Source organism: Mesoplodon bidens (assembly GCF_964165515.1).
Source record: "Mesoplodon bidens genome assembly, chromosome: 2".
NCBI classification, from domain to species: Eukaryota; Metazoa; Chordata; class Mammalia; order Artiodactyla; family Ziphiidae; genus Mesoplodon; species Mesoplodon bidens.
Window position 1 is genome coordinate 149,704,985 of NC_138177.1, and position 25,018 is coordinate 149,730,002.

The 25,018-nt window shown below is 43.3% G+C and overlaps 1 protein-coding gene across 2 annotated transcripts in view; it reads left to right on the forward strand.

Moving 5' to 3' along the window:
* Positions 1-25,018, forward strand: part of EIF2B3 (eukaryotic translation initiation factor 2B subunit gamma) — a 150,382-nt gene that overhangs the window by 115,192 nt on the left and 10,172 nt on the right. For both annotated transcript variants that reach the window (XM_081225806.1, XM_081225807.1), the window contains exons 7-10: positions 7,110-7,237; positions 8,389-8,579; positions 10,387-10,464; positions 11,026-11,174. In XM_081225806.1, coding sequence (XP_081081932.1) covers positions 7,110-7,237; positions 8,389-8,579; positions 10,387-10,464; positions 11,026-11,174 — 546 coding nt within the window. The remainder of the gene's footprint in view (positions 1-7,109; positions 7,238-8,388; positions 8,580-10,386; positions 10,465-11,025; positions 11,175-25,018) is intronic.

Consider the following 25,018-nt stretch of genomic DNA (forward strand, 5'->3'; position numbering starts at 1 on the left):
TGAGGTGCTCCTGTGTTGGGTGCATATATATTTATAATTGTTATACCTTCTTCTTGGATTGATCCTTGATCATTATGTAGTGTCCTTCCTTGTCTCTTGTAACATTCTTTATTTTAAAGTCTATTTTATCTGATATGAGTATTCTACTCCAGCTTTCTTTGATTTCCGTTTGCATGGAGTATCTTTTTCCATCCCCTCACTTTCAGTGTGTATGTGTCCCTAGGTCCGAAGTGGGTCTCTTGTAGACAGCATATATATGGGTCTTGTTTTTGTATCCATTCAGCAAGCCTGTGTCTTTTGGTTGGAGCATTTAATCCATTCACATTTAAGGTAATTATCAGTATGTATGTCCCTGCTACCATTTTCTTAATTGTTTTGGGTTTGTTTTTGTAGGTCCTTTTCTTCTCTTGTGTTTCCCACTTAGAGAAGTTCCTTTAGCATTTGTTGTACAGCTGGTTTGGTGGTACTGAATTCTCTTAACTTTTGCTTTGTCAGTAAAGCTTTTGATTTCTCCATCAAATCTGAATGAGATCCTTGCCAGGTAGAGTAATCTTGGTTGTAGGTTCTTCCCTTTCATCACTTTAAATATGTCATGCCACTCCCTTCTGGCTTGTAGAGTTTCTGCTGAGAAATTAGCTGTTAACCTTATGGGAGTTCCCTTGTATGTTATTTGTCGTTTTTCCCTTGTTGCTTTCAATAATTTTTCTTTGTCTTTAATTTTTGTCAATTTGATTACTATGTGTCTCAGCGTATTTCTCCTTGGGTTTATCTTGCCTGGGACTCTCTGCACTTCCTGGACTTGGGTGGCTATTTCCTTTCCCGTGTTAGGGAAGTTTTTGACTATAATCTCTTCAAATATTTTCTTGGGTCCTTTCTCTCTCTCTTCTCCTTCTGGGACCCCTATAATGCAAATATTGTTGCACTTAATGTTGTCCCAGAGGTCTCTTGGGCTGTCTTCATTTCTTTTCATTCTTTTTTCTTTATTCTGTTCCACGGTAGTGAATTCCACCATTCTGTCTTCCAGGTCACTTATCCGTTCTTCTGCCTCAGTTATTCTGCTATTGATTCCTTCTAGTGTATTTTTCATTTCAGTTATTGTATTGTTCATCTCTGTTTGTTTGTTCTTTAATTCTTCTAGGTCTTTGTTAAACATTTCTTGCATCTTCTCAATCTTTGCCTCCATTCTTTCTCCGAGGTCCTGGATCATCTTCACTATCATTATTCTGAATTCTTTTTCTGGAAGGTTGCCTATCTCCACTTCATTTAGTTGTTTTTCTGGGGTTTTATCTTGTTCCTTCATCTGGTACATAGCCCTCTGCCTTTTCATCTTGTCTGTCTTTCTGTGAATATGGTTTTTGTTCCACAGACTGCAGGATTGTAGTTCTTGCTTCTGCTGTCTGCCCTCTCTGCTTTCTGCTTTCTTTATTCAGTATTATTTCATGAGCATTTTCCTGTGTCATTAAAAAATTCTTTATGATCAGAGTTTTGCCTATATGCTATTCTATTATATATGTGTTTGATTGTTCTTCCATTGTTGGATATTTGGTCGTTCTCTATTTTTTAACATTAAGAAGAATACCTTTTTGTTCAAAGATCCTTTTTTATTGTCTAATTATTTTGTTTATTCAGCAAATATTTATTGAGCATGATATATTTTCCTTAAGATAGATTTATAGAAATAGAATTATAGGATAAAATAATATGAATGTCTTCAAGACCTTTGTTATGTATTGCCAGTTACTTTCCAGAAAAAAATTTTACCAGTTTATACATTGTATGAGAAGCACCCTTATCACTAATGAGAATTATTTTAAATCTGCTAATTTGTGAGAGAAATTGAATCTTTTTTTTATTTTTATTTATTTATTTATTTGTGTGTGTGTGTGTGTGTGTGTGTGGTACGCGGGCCTCTCACTGTTGTGGCCTCTCCCGTTGTGGAGCACAGGCTCCGGACGCACAGGCTCAGCGGCCATGGCCCATGGGCCCAGCCGCTCTGCGGCATGTGGGATCTTCCCGGACCGGGGCACAAACCCGTGTCCCCTGCATCGGCAGGCGGACTCTCAACCACTGCACCACCAGGGAAGCCCTGCATCTTTTTTTTAATATTTATTTCTTTAAAATATTTTTATATATTTTTGAACATTTATATCTATTTACCTATTAAAAATATTAATCTTTTGTCCTGTATGTAACAATTATTTTGTCTTTTTTACTTGGTGGAGTTATTTGTTTGCATCTGATAGTCAAATCTGTTGTTCTCCTTTGTGATTTCTTATTTCTTAGGAGCTTATAATTTTATGACATGAGGCAGGTGTTTCTGGGAAGGCTGTGTATGAGAGGGAAGGGAGAAAGTGAGGTTGCCGAGGCCCAGAGCAGTGGATCCAGCTGCTGGTCTTCAGCCCCAAGGTCAGGATGCTCACAGTGGGTCACAGTGGCCTGTCCCACTTCTTGGCACAGCTTTGAGCTACGTCTAGTTTGAGTACAATGCAGGAAGAGTAATTTTGTCCTCCATTGTGCTGCTAGGCCAACCGCATTATGAGAATTGACCTGATTGCTGAGCCCCAGCAGAGGCAGGTGGGACCTGGCAGGACTGCTTCAGGTCCTCTCCTCAGATCCTTGTCTGGTTTCCTTAAAGGGTTCTGCCTAAAAGGGCTGTGTGCCAAGGCTTGTTTGCTTGCCTCTTGCAGTGACAGTTCTGTTTGGCCTATAGTGTAAATATCATGGCTCCGGAATCCCCCAGCTGTCCATGCTTTGTCATTTCTTCAAAGGGAACTGACTTGTTTTCCACCAGAGGGGGCCAAGGAACATTTGCTACCCACACTGGTTAGGAGCATTAAAAGGGGAGAAAAAAGCTAAGAGTGTTATTTCATTCTTTGAATTTATATGGAAATTTTTAATCTCCATCAAAGGATCAGTAGAAAAAGCACATTGAAATTCAATACAAGAGCTTCCAGCTTACACAGAATTCTTCAAAGATGTTTGACTTGATCTTTTAAAAATGACAAAAACCATGAACTGTGTAGCTCCAGGGTTCCTAATTTTGCTTACCCTCCTCAGCCTCCACCTCTGTCTTGCCTTCCTACCTACACTCCATCTGTGTGGTCCTGTGTCAGCCTGCAGAGCTTCTTTGAATAGGGGCTGAGAGAGAGGGTGGGAAGTATGAAGCAGCAGTCAGGTTTATAGGGCTGCTTATACATTAACCCCTCTCTCAGGCCACATTATCTCATCTTTCAGAGTCTTGTAACTGGTCTCTCTGTGTTCATTCTCCTTATTCCAAGCCTATTTTCACTGTTATCAGAATTACCTTCCTAAGAAATAAAACTGATCATGTCGCTTTCCTGCTTAAAAACTAACCACTGGCTTGTCTCAGTCCAAACTGTCTAGACTGCCACAGAAGGCTTTCATGATCTGGCTCCATTGCCTCCTTAATCAACCTCATCTCCTACTCTTCTCCTTAAATTCATAATCAGGCTACTTTCCACTGGATTATGAATTCTTTGAGAGCAGAAACAGTATATTTCCAAGGCACAGAACAGTGACTGGCATATTACTACAGTCTTATTAAATGCTAAATTAATTAACTAGTGATTTAAAATTCTAACAAGATCACAGTATGAGAGAGAAAACTAAAAATCATATGGTAGTCTTTCATTTCCTTTGCTAAGTATGAATCAGAAGCATACTCACTGTACTAAGGATCAGGTTCCTTCTTCCCCGTTACAGATTCTTGGTCATTTAGACCCAGCATCCTGGCTCAATACCCATGAGGAAGCACCATGCCTCCAGGGACCCAACGAGGCCAAATGAAAGAGAGCTCTGAAGCTCTTGACCAAGGTTGCTTACTGCTTGTATCTGAATGATATAGTACAGGAATGTTTTTGCCTTCTGGAGGTTCTTCTACACATTGATCTTTGGTCTGATTTTCTTTCTGTAAGTGGTGTCCTAGACTGATCTGATTTCATGAAAGTAAATTGAAGCTAACTTTGTTGTGGAAATTCTTTGATAGCCATTGGTAAATAAATACAACTGTTACAATGTGAGGGAGCTCACTCTTAAGTAGAAGGGAAGTTGAAATCTGTGTAGGAAATACTTAGTCATCAGAATGAATTTTAAATTTGCGAAGTCTGAATCAAACTAGGAGAGTAGTACCGTAGAAGCTATGAGAAAATGAAAGGCAAGAAACTTAAAGAAGAGCCTAAAGTTGTAAAATTTGATAATTTGCATAAAAATAGAAGAATCACCTGTAATTCCTCTACTGTGAGGGAGTGTAGAGTAGAAATTGTGTATATAGTCTTTGAAAAGTGTTATTCAACCTGTTAGTGTCAGAAAATGTTTTAATCCATTACCATAACAGAATAAAGGAGAAAAGTGAGCTCCATAGATGCAAGAAAAAAATTTTTTTAGTAAAAGTCAGTACCCATTAATTGATGAAAGCTCTTAGCAAGTTAGGAATAAAAGAGAAGTTCCTTAACCTGATAAAGGGTATTTATAAAACCAATAACGTGTGCCAGGTATTAGCTATAAAGCATGAAGCCCAATATCTACACATAGAGGACAGTCAATAAATGGTGGCTTTGATGATAGGGAAAAAAAACTGTAACAATCATCAGTCTAAATGATAAAATAGGGACTTCCCTGGTGGCGCAGTGGTTGAGAGTCCGCCTGCCGATGCAGGGGACGCGGGTTCGTGCCCCGGTCTGGGAAGATCCCACATGCCGCGGAGCGGCTGGTCTCGTGGGCCATGGCCGCTGAACCTGCGCGTCCGGAGCCTGTGCTCCGCAACGGGAGAGGCCACAACAGTGAGAGGCCCATGTACCGCAAAAAAAAAAAGTTCAGTAAATGATAAAATAGAAGAATTCCCTTTAAAATCAAGAATAAGTAAGGATGACTGGAGGACTCGCATGGTGGCTCACTGTGCTATGTAAAGTTTTCTCCATGGGGGGCTGGGTTCACATGGTACGTTAGGCCTCAGTGCGAGGGTCAGGACTCTGAGCGGCGGGCAGTCCCGGGGCTCCCGTAGGAGTCTAGGGAAGGGTGTGGGTCTGGGGCACCCCCATCACAGGCTCCGGCATTCCTCCCCCTTTCCCGCGAGCCGTGTTTCCAGCCCTGGGGCCTCAGGCTCACCCCACTGGTTGGCCTGGAGCCTCGGTTTCCTCCTAGCTCTGGGTGCCCGGGTTTGGAAACCCTGCTCTAAGGTCTTAGAGTCTTCAAAGCCCTGGATGAACTTAAAGACAAGTTATCTCTGGAGTTCAAGTTTGAGTTGAAACCAGCCTCAAGTTTCGCCTGTCCTCACCCGTGGATTTCTGTGTGACCAGGTGGTTTTGGAAGAACTACCAATACGTCCCGGCATTTCTCTTGGCCATCGAGGAAATCAATAAGGACTCCCATCTGCTCCCCAATCTGTCCTTGGGTTTCAACCTCTACAATGCCTTTCCCAGTGACCAAAGGACCTTGGGAAGTGCCCTGTTTTGGCTCTCTGGAGGAAATCAGACTCTCCCTAACTACAACTGCCAGGGACAGAGAAAATCTGTGGCCATTGTTACAGGAACTGCATTGGCATTTTCAGCCGAGATTGGAACAGTTCTGGAGCTCTACAGAAGCCCACAGGTCACGTATGGTCCTTTTGATCCCATCCTGAGTGTTAAAGACCAGTTCCCATCGCTCTATCAGATGGCCACTACGGACAGCTCCCTGGCTCAAGGAATGATGTGGTTATTGCTGCATTTTGGCTGGACCTGGGTGGCGCTATTTGTATCTGATGATTTGAAAGGCGAGCAGTTCCTCTGGTATCTGAAGCAGAGATGGTGAAGAAAGATAAATGCCCTCCAGAAGCAGGACCCTCATTGATCACCTGATGGCATCTGGAGCTGCATCCGTTTTTGAGGAAAGTCCAATTTACCAACAGTGCTGGAGACCACATATCCTTAGATGAAAAACAGAACCGTGTAACATGATAGGATATCCAGAGTGCTGTGAATTTTCCTGCTGGTCTTGGGCTGCTGGTTAAAGTAGGAGAGTTTGTCACCAATATTCCATATGGTCAAGGCCTGGTCATCAATGAAGAGATGATAAAATGGTCTGTTGTCTTCAAAGAGGTACAGAGTCATTTCAGTCTTGGAGATAGACATTAAGGAGGTATCTGAAGCATGTCCAGATATGAGACTGAGTATGCACCTCCTTAACTCAGTCCTAAATTCACATTTAAACTTTTTTCTATGCCATCTTAACCACATATATTCTGAGCTAATGCCTATAAAAAGAACAGGTCTCTGTATAAGCTCTTGTCTTAAATTTCAGGTGTATCTGTTCATACAGCGGTCAAGTGAATAAAATGAATGGAGTTATGAAGTTAAAAAAAAAAGGATGACTATTAGTATTTCTATTCAGCGTTAGTATATTGGAGGTCTTAGCCAATATGGTAAGATAATGAAAAATAAGGATTAGAAAGGAAGAAAGAAAATTGTTGTTTACATAGTTGGTATGATTGCCAGAATCTACAGATAAAATATCAGTATTAAGGTTGTTTATCAAGGCAATTGGCTACAAGATCAAAATACAGTGAATTGAGTTTGTATTGACCAAAAAGAAGAAGAAAATAATTATTTAAAAGGCACCATTTATAACAACAAAAAAACTAAGATACTCCTTCTGTAAGATTAATCTTACAGAAAATATGCAAGACCTTTACAGAAAATGTTTTATGTTTTTTTAAATAACTTTTTTTCAAAAGGCCAGAGCATTCTACCTTCTCATGGGTTATTGCCAGTTAATAGTCAAAGCACCATGTTAAGATACACACACGTGCACACACATACAAACATGCAGGCACACACTTTGTAGATAAGTCTTGTAAAAGACTATTTTCTGCATAGATCAGGGAAAGGGCGTCTCAGACTCAGTACACTACCCTCCCACCTCCAGCCTGAAGCTGATAGAGAATGTAGATCCTCTGCTTCTCCAGAACTGCCAAATCCTTGTCATTTCTAATCTGTATCCTCCCAAGGTGGCATGACAGGAAGGAATTTAGCTTTCCCTTGGATGCACAGTCTTTGATTCTGATTGGATCCAGATAGTCAGATTTCTCATATTTGACCACTCTTTCTTCCTAGGTCAATCACTTCCATCCGGAGTGAACTGATTCCATACTTAGTAAGAAAACAGTTCTCCTCAGCTTCATCACAACAAGGACAAGAGGAAAAAGAAGAGGATCTAAAGAAAAAGGAGCTGAAGTCCTTAGGTCAGTGCTTGAGTTGGTGCAGTAAGGTAGGGGTAACAATACCTTTGGAAGAATGGCTGGGCAACTTAGCCCAGCCCAAGATGCCTGTCTCAAGGCAGCAGGTTTTCATCTAGCCAACAGTTAGGACAGGCTAGCTGATGCCACTCCCTGAGCTCTGGGTGGGCTTGCTCAAGCAAATCCTGTCACTGTGCTCTTCAGGGACAGGCTAATCATGCCTCAGGTCCATTCTCTGGTTAACAGCTCTGGTTTGGCTGTGTTCCTCTCTAGACCTTTTTGACTTTGAACTCTGCACACCACTTCTCAGTTCCCCTATTCTCTAGGCTCTGGGAGCCCCACTCCTGACTAAACTCAGCCTCTCCTGTCAAGGGAAGAAAGGTGATGGGCTGTATAATGACAGTCCAACCAGAGCCAACAGACTATCACCTTTCCAGGATGTAGGGACGAGGTCAGTCTTGTTTGCTCTCATATCCTTGCCTGGTCCCTGGCCCAGTCCTGGGCTCATAGTAGATGTTCCAAAAAATGTACTTATCAAAGGAATAAATGGAGACAGTATAACATGATGGTTAAGATATCAGGGCTTAGCATCTCAGACCTGGGTTTGAAATTTTGCTCTGCCATTTATTAGCTCTATGACCTAAGGCAGGTTATTTAGTCTTCTGAGCCCCAGTTTTCTTACCATAAAATAAAAGATTTCAAATGATTGTTGTACGAGTTGAAAAACTGAAGCCCAAGTCCTGTGCTATTTCTCTCATAGCACAACTATCTGATATGATAATGGAGGCTAGCAGCACAAAGCCAACATGGCTGGTCACTAAAGCCTGGACAGTTGCTTCTGCTACCCCATGGTGTACAAGAGTCATCTATTTTATTTTCCATAGTAGTGCTTGATTGTCAGTCAAACTTGCTTTATAGGACCTCTTTTTAAGCATTTTTATATCATACAGTATTTCAGATGTACAGGAAAGCACATTGCCTCTTTTAATTTGATTTAGGCTTTCAGGTTTTAGTGGAATTCCCCCAGGGTCCATGCTGCATGGGTGCATTGCGAGGGAAGAGGTTTGAGCTGTACCCTCTTTCAAAACTTGACTGATTCTGTATCCTCTCTGTCATGTCTCTCATGTACTTGCTCGGTTTGGGTATTTGTTTTGAAGATATTTACAGTTTTATAAAAGAAGCCAATACGCTGACCTTTGCTCCCTATGACGCCTGCTGGAATGCCTGTCAAGGAGACAGCTGGGAAGATTTGTCCAGGTCACAGGTGCGCTGTTACGTCCACATCATGAAAGAGGGGCTCTGCTCTCGAGTGAGCACCCTAGGACTCTACATGGAAGCCAACAGACAGGTGAGAGGATGGGTTTAGAAGGGAAATCGTGGGAGTTCCTGTCCCAGGAACAGACTGAGCCTTTTGTCTTATTTCTTCATTAGATACACAGTGACTTGTTCAGAATCCCTCTCATTCCAAAGGTTGAACAAGACCTGGCATGTCAGGAGAAACCATTGGGGTACCCAAGTACAACAAAAGGGGAAGTGAGGGGTCTGGTCCATAGAGGCAGAGCCTCTGTGGCTCCAAAGAAAGGCCAAGATCTCCAAGAAGGCTTAACTTCTGGCCTGTGGGTTGAACAGCTTTCTTCTGTTCTGCTCAGCATGGGGATATCTACAGCACTTCATAAACAAGCAGATAAATACTGTGTAATCATTACTGTGATGACGTAAACATAGGCACACAGAGGAAGCTTTCTTAAGGAGGCAAAGGAGCAGAGTATAGAGTAGCCAGATGGCAAAGCATCAAGGAAGGAATGCCCATGAGAGAGAAGTGTCTGGAAAACAGCATTAGAGCATGAGGAGTCTTGCCAATCCACCCTTTTAATCCTGAGGTTTGTGAGATATGAAGAATGAGTAGCTTCTATTGAAGGGGAAGCAGTGCCCTAAAGGCAGGCCAGGTTTTAGTTAAGGCAAGGGGTGAAAAAGGGGGACAATGAGAGGCCGAGTGTGTGCAGGAGCTCTTTATTGTATAGCAGGCACAGGAGGAAGGGAACACTGGGATTGGGATTGAATCCCTGAAGAAAACCTGACTCAAGAATCTTCAGGACCCACACCATGTGGTAGATGTGGTCCCAGCCCCAGACCTCAATCTGGCCTCAACCTGGATTGGTTAAATCCAAGGGAATCCAAGCTAGAGAGTTTATGAGAAACCACAACTAGTCCCATGTTTGCTCAGGGCAGTCCTGGGTAAAGTTAGCCCCAATTTAGGGTTAAAGGTATAGAAAGCTTCCTTAATTTGACTTTTAGTTCTCTTTCTTCAATTCTATGACTAGAGTCTGTCCGACTGGTCTGAAAGCAAGTCTACAGATAACCTGAGGCCAGAGAAGTATCCTCTGAAGTGTCAGCAGGGGCTGTGCATCAGACAGGCCTGAATGGCCTAGGCTGAAGTGTAATAGCAGAGATCCCAGGGATAGGAACTGAGGGATTAGCCTTCACATCTCCATTGTAGCCAGTCTAGCAAGGCCTCCCTCAGCTAGTGTTACTACCACACACAGTGCTCTGACCAGCATTCTGCCCATGCTGGAGAATCACAGATAGACACACTATCTGTGCCTTCCTAATGGGTCCAGAGATAAAACATTCCATACCCATAACATTTTCAGTTTTCTCATACTGGAAAGAGAATAGTGTGAATTTCCCCTTCAGCATTTTATTTTGCCTGGTGAAGAACATGGATGCCTTCTCAGGGTCTGTCCTGATTGTGGAGTTGTCTAACATTACTCCCATCCTCACCTCATGCATGACCACTGTGGTCCAGGAGGTGAGCAGGAACCTAGGATGACTGTGGTCAGGCCTCAGGAAGCTCCTTGCTCTCTTTAGGCCTCCTCTCCCAAGTGCTGCCTGGGTATCTCAAAGGCTTGTCTCACAGCCTCCCAGCTGAGGGGGGTGGCATTACTTTCAGGGAGGAGAGTCTCAGCTAGGAAACTGAGGATAAGATTATCTAAAAGCTGCTTCCCCTGTCCTAGGGGAAATGCATCAGCCTGCCTCATCCAGACAGGAAGCTGTGGCTGAAAACTCCCCACATCTCTGCTGGACACAGGGTTCTACTTAAGGTGCTTTCAGGTGTTTTCTGGTCTGTCTTTATTGACCAAACCTCTTTCCTCAAGGTGTCCAAATTGCTACCCGTTATCTGTCCGGAAGAATCACTGGTCCATTCATCAGCCCAGATTGTCAGCAAACACCTGGTAAGTGCTAGCTTGGACAGGGCAGTTATGGGACAGTGTCTGGGTACACTGAGGCTTGTCCTTGAGAAGCTGGTTTGGGGCTTCTCCCCAAACCAGCTTCTCCCAGCTTCTCCTCAGGTCAAGCCCTGAACCTCATTGGCCCCAGGGAAATCCCAAACTGAGTTCTGGTTATAAAATCTTACCTTCCAGCCCAGGCACTCAAGAAGATTGCCTGGACAGGTGCTGAGCCCAGCCACACAAACCCTGTAAGGAAGGTCCGTTATATAGTCTTTGGACTCAGACACAGGAGCTTTCCATCTCTATCCCTCTTCTTACCCTGATTTGAGCACTGTCTTCAGGAGAGCATGTCTATATACACAAGTGCATGAGTGTGTAAGTTTGAGTTGGTCTCAGAGATATTATGTGACCTTGTGGCCCTGAGAAATACTGATGATGATCCCTCTTGCTAAAGTGTCTCTAGGGAAAGATCCCATTAGACCCAGCTCAAGGGATCTGGAGGGTTGGTTTGCAGTTGGTTGAGATGGGTGGACAAATTTTTATATTTATATTTGCCTTTTGCAGGTTGGAGTTGACAGCCTCATTGGGCCAGATACACAGGTTGGAGAGAAGTCATCCATTAAGCACTCAGTCATTGGTTCATCCTGTGTCATAAGAGATAGAGTGACTGTCACCAGTTCCCTTCTCATGAACTCAGTTACCGTGGAGGAAGGGTATGTTTCCCCTTGTACGCACTTGAGGCAAGGCCCCTGGTATCTCTGGGAGGCTTTGGAGGCCAATCCAGCCTAGGAAAGGCGTCAGCTTGGGGAGAGGAAGAAAGGGGAAAGGATGAAAAAAGGAATAGTGCCTAGGCTTTGGTTTTGGCTCCATAATATTTAATATGGTCTCTGAAAGCATTTCCATTAGTCTTCTCATACTTATGACAATTGTAGTCCTGGGAGAAGCTGCCTTCTCTTGCCTTGATATTCTACATGATGGCATGGCCACAGTAGTGAGCCACTAGCAGGACTGGAATGACACTGTACCACTGTCTAAGTGTCACCTTCCCCTATCTCAGTATCCCACAGCAGCCCTGAAGAAAGCAGAGGCCTAGGAGGACTGGGCATATAAGCCACTTTCCATTTTTGAGGGAGAGCTTCTCTGTTACAAGTTATAGAGAATCTTTCCCCATTTTAAGATGCTTTAGAATGCCCTAAAATCTTAGTTTATGAACAGCCTGAACTTGGAGTAAGACTTGAATGATGCTTAATAAGATTCTTCCTCTGTATGGACCTCAGGTTTTTTCCTTGTATAAAATGCAAACATTAGTGGTGGAAGAGAGGAAAGATATTACATACAAATGGTTTTCAGACTTTTTAGAAAGGAAACTTTTTCTTAAGATAAATCTTAAGCAGAAACTCATTATTTAAAACTGGTAAAAGCACAGTTGTTTGGAATACAGTGGGGAAGGGACACTTATCCTTCCTATAGAATGTGAAAACCGATCTATAAAACAAATTTTAAAAATCACTAGGCTAGGGAATTCCCTGGTGGTCCAGTGGTTAGGACTCTGTGCTTTTGCTCCCGGGGCCCAGGTTCAATCCCTGGTCAGGGAACTACGATCCTACAAGCTGTGTAGTGCAGCCAAAAAAAAACCCCAAAAAACACCACTAAGCTAGATCAGCCTGAGATAGATTCTAGCTCTGATGTCTGTTGATTTCTCTGTCCGGGAACTGATAGGAGAGAAGGATAGGGGAAGACTGAGGCCAGTGAAAGCTGAACTACCTCTCACAGCTGCCCTTGAGGGATTAAGCGAAGCATTTTGGGGAGAGGCAGTACATAAGGATAGAACTAAAGGTTAAGCCTTTGCTCTTTAGGAAGAGTGGCTGATGGAAGACAGTAGACAGGGTGGAAATGAAAAGTACTGTAATAAAAAACCAGGAAAGTTGGAGACCATTGGGGATATTGGCCACCAAGACCTGTCCTCCCCTAAGCCTACTTCCTGACGACTCCCAGAACCCTGGCAAAGAGGCCTAGAGCCTTCTGTCAGGAGTTTGAAAGAATCTTTTCTGGTGAATTTGACCAGCCCAAGAAGAAGAACCTGAATTTATTTACATGAGAGATTTCCAACGGCCCAGTCAAATCATGCTATAGTGAAAATTATGGATGGCAAATTCCATTCACGTGCTGTTTTAGAATCCTTTCCTAAATATGAAGAGATAATCAAAGATTACCAGAGATCTAAAGAAAGCCTCTATCATGAAAGATAGAGACCAAATCAAACAGATAGAAAAAAGCAACTTAAAAAGAGATAGAGACTCTGCAGGGAGAGAAAGATGCTTTCAAACAACCTGTCATTTCAAAGAACAACAAACAAACTCTAGGAAATTTAAAATATGATAACAGGGCTTCCCTGGTGGCGCAGTGGTTGGGAGTCCGCCTGCCGATGCAGGGGACAAGGGTTCATGCCCCGGTCCGGGAGGATCCCACATGCTGCGGAGCAGCTGGGCCCGTGAGCCATGGCCGCTGAGCCTGCGTGTCCGGAGCCTGTGCTCCGCAACGGGAGAGGCCACAGCAGTGAGAGGCCCGCGTACCGCAAAAAAAAAAAAAAAAAGAGATAGAGACTCTGCAGGGAGAGAAAGATGCTTTCAAACAACCTGTCATTTCAAAGAACAAAAAACAAACTCTAGGAAATTTAAAATATGATAACAGGGCTTCCCTGGTGGCGCAGTGGTTGAGAGCCCGCCTGCCAATGCAGGGGACACGGGTTCGTGCCCCGGTCCGGGAGGATCCCACATGCCGTGGAGCGGCTGGGCGCGTGAGCCATGGCCACTGAGCCTGTGCGTCCGGAGCTTGTGCTCCGCAACGGGAGAGGCCACAACAGTGAGAGGCCTGCATACTGCAAAAAAATATATATATGATAACAAAAAGGAAAACCTCAATAAAAGAATTGGAAGGTAAATTTGAAATTTCACAAAAAGTAGAACAAAAATATAAAGAGATGGAACATAGAAGAGAAATGATAGAAAATTAGAGGACTAGTCTAGGATGTCTAACATCTGAATACCAGTTCCATAAAAAGAGAGCTGAGAAATCAGAGAAGGAAATTGTTTAAGAAATAATATAAGAAATATCCCAGGGCTTCCCTGTGGCTCAGTGGTTAAGAATCTGTCTGCCAACGCAGGGGACACAGGTTCGAGCCCTGGTCTGGGAAGATCCCACATGCCGTGGAGCAACTAAGCCTGTGCACCACAACTACTGAACCTGCATTCTAGAACCTGTGAGCCACAACTACTGAACCCACATGCCACAACTACTGAAGCCCGTGCACCTAGAGCCCGTGGTCCACAACTAGCGAAGCCACCACAATGAGAAGCCCACGCACTGCAACAAAGAGTAGCCCCCACTGGCCGCAACTAGGGAAAGCCCACATGCAGCAATGAAGACCCAATGCAGCCAAAAATAATAAGTAAAATTTTAAAAAAGAAAGAAAATGTCCCAGAACTGAAAGATACGAATTTACAGAATGAAAGGGCCTACTAAGGGTCCAGCCCAATGCTAAAAATAAACCCACATCGTTGTGAAACTTCAGAGACAAAGCATGCTCCCAACTTACAAAGAGAAAATAATAGGTCATATACAACTAATCAGGAACCGGAATGGCTTTGGACTTACCAGTAGCAACAATGAAAACTAGAAGATAATAGAACAATGCCTTCAAAATTCTGAAGGAAAATTAATTTCAACCTAGAATTCCGTACTCAAGGTAAGTGTTAATGAAGTGTGGCAGTAGAATAAAGACATTTTCAGACATGAAAAGGTGTGTCCCACCAAAATGAAAAGTAAACCAAAAGGAGATAGATGAGAAACAAGAGATCCAACTCAGAATAAGGCAAAAAGAATCCATGGGGTGATGGGGAAGGCAGATCCAAGGGTGACTGCTATGCATGAAGCATAAAGGGAGCAGTTAGTCCAGAGTGGAATCCAGGAAACACTTATTTAGGAAGAAGAAACTGATAAAATGCCAGATATATATAAACATCTTGAAAAATTTAGACAACTGGCTGAAAGTTAGGTTTGAATTAGTAATAACATAGAACACTAACAAAAACAAAACAGTTATTAACTCTGTTTTTTAAAAAGTTGTACAAGAAAGGAGAAGGCATCAGAGTTTGCTATGTGGCTCAACTATGAAATAGAATTAACATAGTCATAATAAACACTGAGCATTGACCAAAATTATGCTATAGCTATATTGAAAGGATGAAGGGTAGGAAGGGGAAAAGGGATCAGTGGTGGGGAGAAAGGAAAGCTAAATCCTCATCTTCCATTGTGGGATGTCTATTGACAGTGCTTAAAACTGAAAAATTAAGATGTAATGTAAGCATGCTATTATCTATAGACATGGAAGTAAATACTGAAATACTCAGCAAAAAGAAGTCAAAGAGTTGTCTCTGGGAAGAAGGAAATGAGTTGAGGGAACAGGGGACTACTATTTTTCGTAATAAAACCATCAGAACAATTTGCTTTAAACTTCATGCATGTGTAACTTTAATTGCAAAAAAAAAAAAAAAAAGCCAGAAATTTTTCTGGTACACTGCTACCAGTGGTGTGCTGATAAATTGTTAACAACCAGTTCTCCAAAGGAAAAAATAAGTGGCCTGATTTGTAGCATTTGCCAATTCCCATGATACAAAGTTTCCCCCTATGACCAGTGATATCAGTGAACACTGAGTTGGGAAGAGACGCTACCAGTCAGCTCTCCCAAGCAGGACGAGCTGGCTCCAGCACAGCACTGATAATAGAAACCTGTCTCAAGTATTTCACCGTTTCATCAAACACTTAAGGACTCACTCTATGCTGAAGAATGTAGTAGGCAACTGAAGACAGAAGACGACATAAGGCTCAATCTCTTCCCTCAAGGAACTCATAAGCTATATGCAACAAGAAGCTACAAGTGCTGTGATAGAAATCTGTATGGTCACAGAAGAGGAAAGGGTCAGAGAAGACTTAATTAAGGAAATGACCCTTGAACTGAATCTTGAAAAATGAGTAGAGCCCCCCAGGCTGGAGAAAGGAATGTTCTAGAGACATCAAGAATATAAAGTGTGAGAGAGCATATCTTATTTCAGAAACAGCTCCTCATTTTGATGTTAGCTCAGATTTCACCACTTAAAAAGAGGCTCTGCTCACTATCCTCTCAGAAGTAACCTGTCCCAGCATTCCCTGTTACATCTTATTTTCTTCATTATAACATTATCACTGACTTGCCTTATCTTGTTTACCTGTCTATCACAAGAAGATGTTAGTTTGAGAATGGTAAGTACCTTATCTTTCCGTTTCACTGTTATATCCTGAAGGCCTATGGGAACTCAATAAATATTTGTTACATGAAAGAATGGTAAGCAATTCATAATGACCACAATATAGAATTCAGAAAGAAATGGATATGACAGGAGACAAGGCCATATAAATGGACAAAAGCCAAATCATGGACTATCCTCTAAGGAGTTTAATGGGTAGTGGTAATTTAAGAGTTTAAAGAAAAGGAATAGCATGATTAAATTCCCATTTTATGAAGATCATTTTGGCTGTGGTGAGAAGGACGATCTGTAGAGGGTAAATACGGAAGCAGGAAGACTACTGAAATAATCCTGGTGAAATGGAAGAGGTCCTTAACTAATGCAATAGCAGTGGAGATGGAGAGGAGAAGTAACAGGGTGGTAAAAACTATAAAGCATGTTGACTGCCTGGGTATGTGAGGTGAAAGAGAGAGAAATTAAGGAAAATTCTTAGATTTCTTGCTGGAGCAATAAGGTTTCTGGTGTGCCAGTCACTAAGATAGAAATCAGTGGAGAAGAAGCAAGATTTGCAGGGTGGGAAGCAGAGAAATGACACGTTCCATCTGTGACAAGTTGAGCTCGTGGCAGGCGGCCTGACATGGAGCACTTGCTGTATAGGACTGGAGTTCGGGAAAGAAGCCTGTGCTTGAAGTACAGGTTGGGGGCGGTGGGCATGGAGGTGGTAACCAAATCCATGGATACAGCTGAGACCACCCAGGAACAGTGTGTGGCATTGAAAGAAAAGAAACCAAGACAAAATCTTGGAGAACATCAGTAATTTTAGACATAAGAAAAGGAATCTAAGGAGACTGACAAGGAACGAACAAGGAAGGAATGTAAGGGGCAAGGGAGAGGACAGTTGGTCGGTGAAGCCCAGGTTTCTAGTTGGGAAAACAGGGTAGATGGTGGTGTGCTCACTGAGATGAGGAAGGGTGAGGGAGGAGCAGATCTGTGGGGAGATAAGGCTTGTGCGGGGCACATGGGATTGGAAGTACCTGTAGGACATCCAGGTGTGTGGAGGTAGCTGGTAGCCAGTTTGTGAGTAGAGGTTCGGAAAAGAGGTCAGACCCAGAGACCTCTTCCTGAACTCTAACTTATTTTCCTGTCTCCATTTTTCTTTCTCTTCCAAATCCACCCTTCCAGCATTGGTCCTATGGATTAGAGCATGAGCTTTGGGGTCAGACTGCCAGACTGAATCCTGGGTCTGTCACTTACTAGTCACTTAGGGGATTGGCTTTACCTCTTTGAGCCTGATTTTCTCATTATAAAATAGGGTAAAAACTGGGTTGCCTCATAGGTTTATTGGGAATACTAAGTGAGCTAATAGACATAAAGCACTGAGAACAGTGCTTGGCACAGAGAATGTTAGCTGTTATCATTATCATCTTCTTCAGTACTTTATCTCATCTCACTGAGGTGACATGTTGCCAGTGTTGTCGTCCTAAAGAATATCTCTGATCATATCCATGTTCTATTCAAAAACTTTTGAAGAATCCCCATTACCTTTAGAATAAAGTTTCAGTCTTTTGGAAGAAGTTGAGAAGGATCGGTTTAAGTTCTGCTTTGTACATTTGGTACAATTCCCCAGTGAAGCCATCTGGTCCTGGACTTTTGTTTGTAGGGAGCTTTTTTTAATTACAGATTCTATTTCATTTCTAGTGATTGGTCTGTTCGAGTTATCTATTTCTTCTTGATTCAGTTTTAGAATAAAGTTTCAACTTCAGAGTTTCTCATGTTTCTCATGATCTAGCTCCAACACTGGGTCCTGGAATGTTAGAATGAGATGGGGCCTTAGAAATCATCCAGCTCAATTTCTGCATTTTTACAATGAATAAATCGTGGCAATCCAGACTTTTTTCTTATTGTTCCTGTGCTACTCCATATCCCATTCCAGATTCCTACGTAAGACTGACAGATGTCACCATTCTCTTAAAAACCAGGACTACACTCTCCTTTATCCATTTGATCACCTGGTTCTAGAGTAGCTCATGAGGCTTTGTAACTTCCACTCTGTCTCATCTTGCCTCAGACCTTCCAAGGAAGACAGTGCCATAACTTTCTTGTTTGCTCTAATTGGTAACCTCTCCCTCCCCTCCTGCGGGTGGACAGACAAAGGAGCAGCTCTCTAAAGCCCACTGTTAGTGTCCTGAATTGACATGAGCAGACTTGGTAAGGAAACTAAGGCTCTGTAAGGAACTCCAGCTTATTTATATGAGAGAAGTTCATAGAAAGACCTAGCATAATATCCCAGAGTCAGTTGCTGTTTTGGGGGAGGTATAATCTTGGACAGCCTAATAAGATTTCTAGCTGGGGAAACAGTAAAGGTTTAGATGGTGGCTGCTGCTGTTTTTCCAACTAAAAAAGTTTAGGTGAAGCTATAGGCAGCCCACATGGGACTAATGACTAGGAAGGCCATTAGAGACTACCCAACCCTGCAAGTTAGCTTCTGGTGATAAGATGAGACATCTTGCATCCCATATGAAATTTTTCCCATTATTTTTGGGTCATTTAGTTTAGTTTTGCTTTGTTTTGTTTTTTTTAATTTTATTTTTGGCTGCATTGGGTCTTCATTGCTGCACGCGGGCTTTTCTCTGGTTGCGGAGAGCGGGGGCTACTCTTCTTCATTGTGGTGCGCAGGCTTCTCGTTGTGGTGACTTCTCTTGTTGGGAGCACGGACTCTAGGTGTGTGGACCTCAGTAGTTGTGGCACACAGGCTCAGTAGTTGTGGCTTGAGGGCTTAGTTGCTCCGCGGCATGTGGGATCTTCCCGGACCAGGGCTTGAACCCGTGTCTCCTGCATTGGCAGGCGGATTCTTAACCACTGTGCCACCAGAGAAGCCCCAGGTCATTTAGTTTTAATTACTTATAGTAAATTTAGGAAAGGTGATTAAATTGCAGTCATGTGAGACTTGATTACCCTGATGCTATTACATCTGGACTAAATGGCACAGTAGGAGCATGAATTTGTCTAGAAAGGAGTTTCTCATATTCTTAGTCTGCTTGTCTCTGCCAGCATTGGTGAGCTGCTAAGACTTTCTGGATAGCGGCTTGGACACCCGCCCAAGGTCCTCAGGGCTTAAAGGATGCTAATAGGACCGACTTGGGGAAGGTGTAGGCAAGATTATGCAGAGAAGCCTCCTGCCTGTCTTTCTGATTTTCTACCACTTCCAATTTATATGACAGCTGATGTTCAGCAATCGAAAGGGTAGTGAAAACTTCATTGTCGAGGCTTCAGTGTCAATCCTGTGTTCTGTATCTTTGGTCCTCTGGTCCTGATTGACATCTCCTGCATTTCCTCCTAGTCCAAGGTGAATGACCCAAGCGGCAGTCTAGGGTAGCACCTTCACAGGCAGGCAGGCTGGGGAACCAGGATTTCACCTGGATTTTCCGTGCTTTCTGCAGGCAGCAAGTGCAGCCCTCAAAGCCAAACAAGATACAGTATTGCTGCTTCTCATTGTTACCCTGAGTGTCCTCTTTACCGACACTCAACTCACTGCCCTACCCACTGAGCCCCTTACTTTTCCACTCCCCTTTATCCCTGACATTCACTGTGCCTGAATTGCCTCTCTTTAGAGATCTTTACCTGTAGAAATCCTACCCATCTTCCAAGGTCCCATATGTATTCTAACTGCTTCATGCAGTTTTCTTGAATTTTCCTAGCCAGAAATTATCTCTCCCACCTCTCTGTTCCCTGTGCGCCCATCACTTTACTTATGCTCATGTGACACTTACTGCATCTCTCTTTTTTCCTCAACTAGACTGTAAATTCCTTGAATACAGAAATACTCCTCATATGTCTTTGTATCCCTTAACTCCCAATACTGTATTTTTTTTTTGGCTGCATCGGGTCTTAGTTGCAGCACACAGGATCTGTCGTTGCCTCGATGCGCAGGCCTCTTTCTAGTTGCGGTGGCGTGCAGGCCTCTCTCTAGTCGTGGATGCAGGTTTTCTCTCTCTAGTTGTGGCGTGTGGGCTTCAGGGCACGTGGACTCTGTAGTTTGTGGCACGTGGGCTCTCTCATTGAGGCACGTGAGCTCAGTAGTTGCGGCATGCAGGCCTAGTTGCCCCACAACATGTGGGATATTAGTTCCCCGACCAGGGATTGAACCCGCATCCCCTGCATTGGAGGGCGGATTCTTTACCACTGGACCACCAGGGAAGTCCCCCCAGTACTGTACTTTTTATATACTAGATACCTTGTAAGTATTTACTGAATGAAAAATAGAGATCCCTAATTTAAGCCCTCCTACTGTAACTGACTATCTGTCAAAAGAGCCCTGTCAACTTCTAGAAAAAGTCATGAAGTAAGTGCTTTACTCCTTCAAACTCACCAAAATGAAAACAAACAAAACCAGAAGAGGAAGCTTCATCTATAATAAAACTAGATAACTGCCATGTACCCATACACAGACTAAAGAATATCTGCCAGACACAATGAAATTTAGGTCAGATCCAAAGAGAACACCAAGATTTGACCAGCATAAGGAATAGGGGCATGGATGATCCAAAGGAGAAATGGCAAACACCACTTTTGCAAAATCTCAAGGCACATAGAACTGAAAGAAAAAAACATCAAGGCACATAGAAGAGAGAAAACCAGGCTGGCCTCATACTTTTCTGTGACAACATTTAAGGCCAGAAGACAGTGAAACAACATTTAGAAAATTTGGAAGGAAAACAGTTGTGACCTAAGAATCCTATATGGTTGAAATATAAAATCATCAGAAATACTCCAAGGCTCAGGAGATTTGTCACCCATGAACCCTCTGGAAAACTCTACTCGAAGACATAATATAGCCAAGTAAGTAATGAAACAAAATACTGACAAATGGGTAGGCTGAGTATAAAAGTGAACTCCCTTAAACATAAAATTAAGTCTGTGGCAGTTAGAGTTGAAAAAAGATCATAATTGTTCAAAGAATTCTGTCCATGTTTCTTCTTCAGTCACACTTTTAAAAAAACCAAATTATAAAACTTTGGCAAGATCCCCTGGACTTAAGGGGCTCCTTCGGACTTTTGATTCATTCCCTACTTGGAACCATTTGCACTAAGCCCATCTTCTTTTTTTTTTTTTTTTGCGGTACGCAGGCCTCTCACTGTTGTGGCCTCTCCTGTTGCAGAGCACAGGCTCCGGACGTGCAGGCTCCGGACGCGTAGGCTCAGTGGCCATGGCTCACGGGCCCAGCCGCTCCACTAAGCCCATCTTCTTAGACTACTACAGCTTATTTCTTTTAAGATTGTTACATCTTGGGAATTCCCTGGCTTTCCAGTGGTTAGGACTCCACACTTCCACTGCCGTGGGCCTGGGTTCAATCCCTGGTCGGGTAACTAAGATCCCGCAAGCCACGCGCAGCACGGCCAAAAATAATAATAATAAATTTTTAAAAATAATGTTGCTACATCTTTACTTTTATTCCCCCCGAGCCCTTTTTCTTAGCCTCTGCTTAGGGAATATAATTAGATTTCTGAGGAGGAAGACATTTTTCACTACTAAACCTTTATATAGTAAAGGGAGGCACATAGAACTAAAAGGAAGAAATGTTCAGCCTGCTCACTGGAGCCAGTACATTTTAATCTAGAGGACCCAAGAGCAAGAGTGACCAGAGACAGGAAGAAAGTCAGATGTTTCTTCAAGTACTGTATCTCATTACATGAATTAACCTGGATAAATCTCACAAATGTGATGTTGAAGGGGAAAAAAGCAAGTTGCAGAAGGATACATAGAGAATGATAGCATTTATATAAAATTTTTAAACTTTGAAAAAGAATACTATATATTATCTACTAATATATGTAGTAAAAATGCTTAAGAACAATAAATACCAGAGTCAAATAGTAGTTACCTCTGGGAGGAGAAGGAGGGAAATGTGAAATAAAGAAAAATACTTTATTTTTGTATTGTTTTTTGGTGGGTACACAGGTGTTCTGTATATTCTCTGGACTTTTCCATATGCCTGAAATATCTCATTAAAAATAATACATGACGGAGCAGCTGGGCCTGTGGGCCATGGCCGCTGAGGCTGCGCGTCCGGAGCCTGTGCTCCACAACGGGAGAGGCCACAACAGTGAGAGGCCCACGTACCGCAAAAAAAAAAAAAATGTTCTTCATCTAGAGGAACACCTGGACCAGGGCCTCCTGGGCCATTAGGAGCTCTGGCATCTGGAGAGATACAGGCAACTCAGCCATAATCTTTGGGCTGAAGCAGTGGGTTGGCCTAAAGCAGACCTTTAGTCACATGCCTAAAAAAGCTACGTGTATCTCCAGTTCCTTACTCTTTTCTCCCCCAAGGTTATGAGTAAGTTTAGAAAGCCTGCCAGCTAATCCCCAGAGAAGAACCTGCCTGTCCTCAGAGTTAACTAAGAAGTTTCATGGCTCTTTACCAAACACTGCCAGTCAGCAGCTGAGGCAGAAGCCCGTGAAACCGTGGAGAGTCACTTACCACTGTGTAGGCTTGGGCACATTGCTTAACTTCTGTGAGCCCCACTTTTCTTTGTAAAAATTAGAATAAATACCACCATTGCTGCAGGTTTGCTAAAAGGATTAAGTTACATAATGAATATAAAGTGCTTTGTGTAGTGACTGAGCTGTATTAGACATTAGATTTATGTGAGTTCCCTTCTCTCCTGGAATAAACTGAAGAAAGTCCTAACTAAAGCCAGAGGAGGAATGAGAATTTGGAGGCACTCCTGCTTCCCAGGTGAGGGCTTCTTCCTCCTGTCATATGTTACGGTATCTTGGCAGTGATCTTACAATAGGCATCTGTTTTTCTCATGGCCTCCTCTCCACTGAAGCATTAGGGTTCTTGGGGTAATTTCTCAAGGCCTGCAGCTTTGCTTAAAATTTGACACTACCAAGAAGTGAGGACCAAAAGCCCATTAATCTTAGCCATCTCTGAGCAGCTTGTTAGAGAACACAGCCAGGTATCGGCACAGCAGAGTCCTTATACCAAGCTGAGAGTTAAAAGTAGGATTCAGAAACTGTAGTTCTGGCACTGGGGCCAGGTCTTTTCATGAGCTGTATAGGAAGTCACCTCCCCTCCTGCTTTAAGAACTGAGGAGAAAAGGCAAAGTCTTTACTGTGGATTGGCGACCTGGAGGGCGGCTTGTTTGATATGGTAGTGTCTGTCCTTCCCCTCCAGCCTGAGCAAACACACATACTACCTGTAAAATCCTTAACGTTGGAGTTCTTCCTGGACAAGAGGAAAACTAAATTGGCTTAAAATTTTTCCAAAGTACCTCAGCCTTGCTAGGTGACTTGTGACTGCAACAGTGATCATGGGAAACAGTTGAAGAAACAAGTGGTAGAAAAGATTTCACACTCACTAAGCATTTTGTCGTCTCAAAGCCTTTCACAGATCCACTACTGAACAAGAGCTTCAGAAGAGCCCCCAGCTTCCCATCAATCAACCCACTTTTTCCCTATCACATCTGCAGAATTTCTAGTGGTGGTTTATTTGTCTCAGAGGGAGTTACACACAAACTGGATGAGACAAGCAATAAAGCAATATGGGAGGTTCCTGAGACCTTAATCAAACCTGTTAAACATAAGGAGAACCCAGGCTATCCATTGCTGTAGAAATCTGACCTCAGTCATTCCAGATTCTTCCTTCCAGAAATGGTTCCAACTTGTGTCCCAGATTCCAAAATAGCCATTTAGTACTCTCTAATTATGGCTGCTGGAGTTCCTGTTGGCGGTTTCTTGTTTGCTGACTATGTTTACCCCTAGCCTAACTCCAGAGCATGCTACTACTCTTAAACTACTGAGTAGGAAGCATCCCCTTTCTTCCACTTTGAAAAAAGAAATGAGACTTTTCAGTGACAAACTAGTAGCCAGTTGTAAGCCTGCTATGTCTCAGAAGCCTCTGTGTCTGAGGCTTTCTATACTTCCTTACTCTTCTCTTGGGGTGAATTTTCCCCTAGGAGCAGGAGTCACCCTAACCGCTGACTGGACTGCTTTTCCTCAGGCAGAGGGCAAATTGGAAAGTGCTGGAAGGTCCCTTAATGCCCACCCACTGAGTGTATCCTGAGTCTGAGCCAAAAAACAAACTAATACTAGGACTTCCCTGGTGGTCCAGTGGTTGAGACTCCACGCTTCCACTGCAGGGGGCATGGGTTCGATCCCTGTTCAGGGAACTGGGATCCCACATGCCGCATGATGCAGCCAAAAAAAACCTAAAACTGTTTCTACCCATCTCTAGCCCACACCACAGAGGTGCTGTGGCTTTGGCCTTTTGCTGCTTTCCAACAAGCTTTAACCTTCTAGAAGAATAGAGATAAAGAAGGCTCTGGAATGCCATAAAGTGCTAAAATTCCTTTTTGGCAGTTTACTAAAGTTTTGGCATTTGGGAAGAATCTTTTTCTTTTTAATATTTATTTTATTTTATTTATTTTTTGGCTGCGTCAGGTCTTAGTTGCGGTACATGGGATCTTTTGTTGCGGTGTGTGGGCTTCTCTCTAGTTGTGGTGTGCAGGTTTTCTCTCTGTAGTTGTGGTGCGTGGGCTCCAGAGCGTGTGGGCTCTGTAGTTTGCGGCATGCGGCTCTCTAGTTGAGGCACGCAGGCTCAGTAGTTGTGGTGCACGAGCTTAGTTGCCCCGCGGCATGTGGGATCTCAGTTCCCCGACCAGGGATTGAACCCGCATCCCCTGCATTGGAAGGTGGATTCTTTACCACTGGACCACCATGGGAGTCCCAAGGCAGAATCTTTTTTTTTAATGGCCTGTGCATGATAATTTTAGTCCTTGGAATGGCCTCTTTTCCATCTCCCATGCCTCCTGGGTTGCTTGAGGATTATTATTTTTTTGTGTGTGTGTGGTACGCGGGCCTCTCACTGTTGTGGGCTTTCCCGTTGTGGAGCACAGGCTCCGGACATGCAGGCTCAGCAGCCATGGCTCATGGGCGTAGCCGCTCCGCGGCATGTGGGATCTTCCCGGACCAGGGCACGAACCCGTGTCCCCTGCATCGGCAGGCAGACTCTCAACCACTGCGCCACCAGGGAAGCCCGAGGATTTTTTATTTTAGTTGGTGTTTTGTTTTGTTTAAATGGATACTCACATCCTTCCTACTCACCTTTTTCTCCCCTCCAGCTCCCACTTCTGACTCTTTAGAGTATTAAATATTCCCTTGTTAGGATGGAGCTCCTTCCACAGAGCCATCTTGGGTCAAAAAAACAACTAGGCAGGGCTTCCCTGGTGGCTCAGTGGTTAAGAATCCGCCTGCCAATGCAGGGGACACGGGTT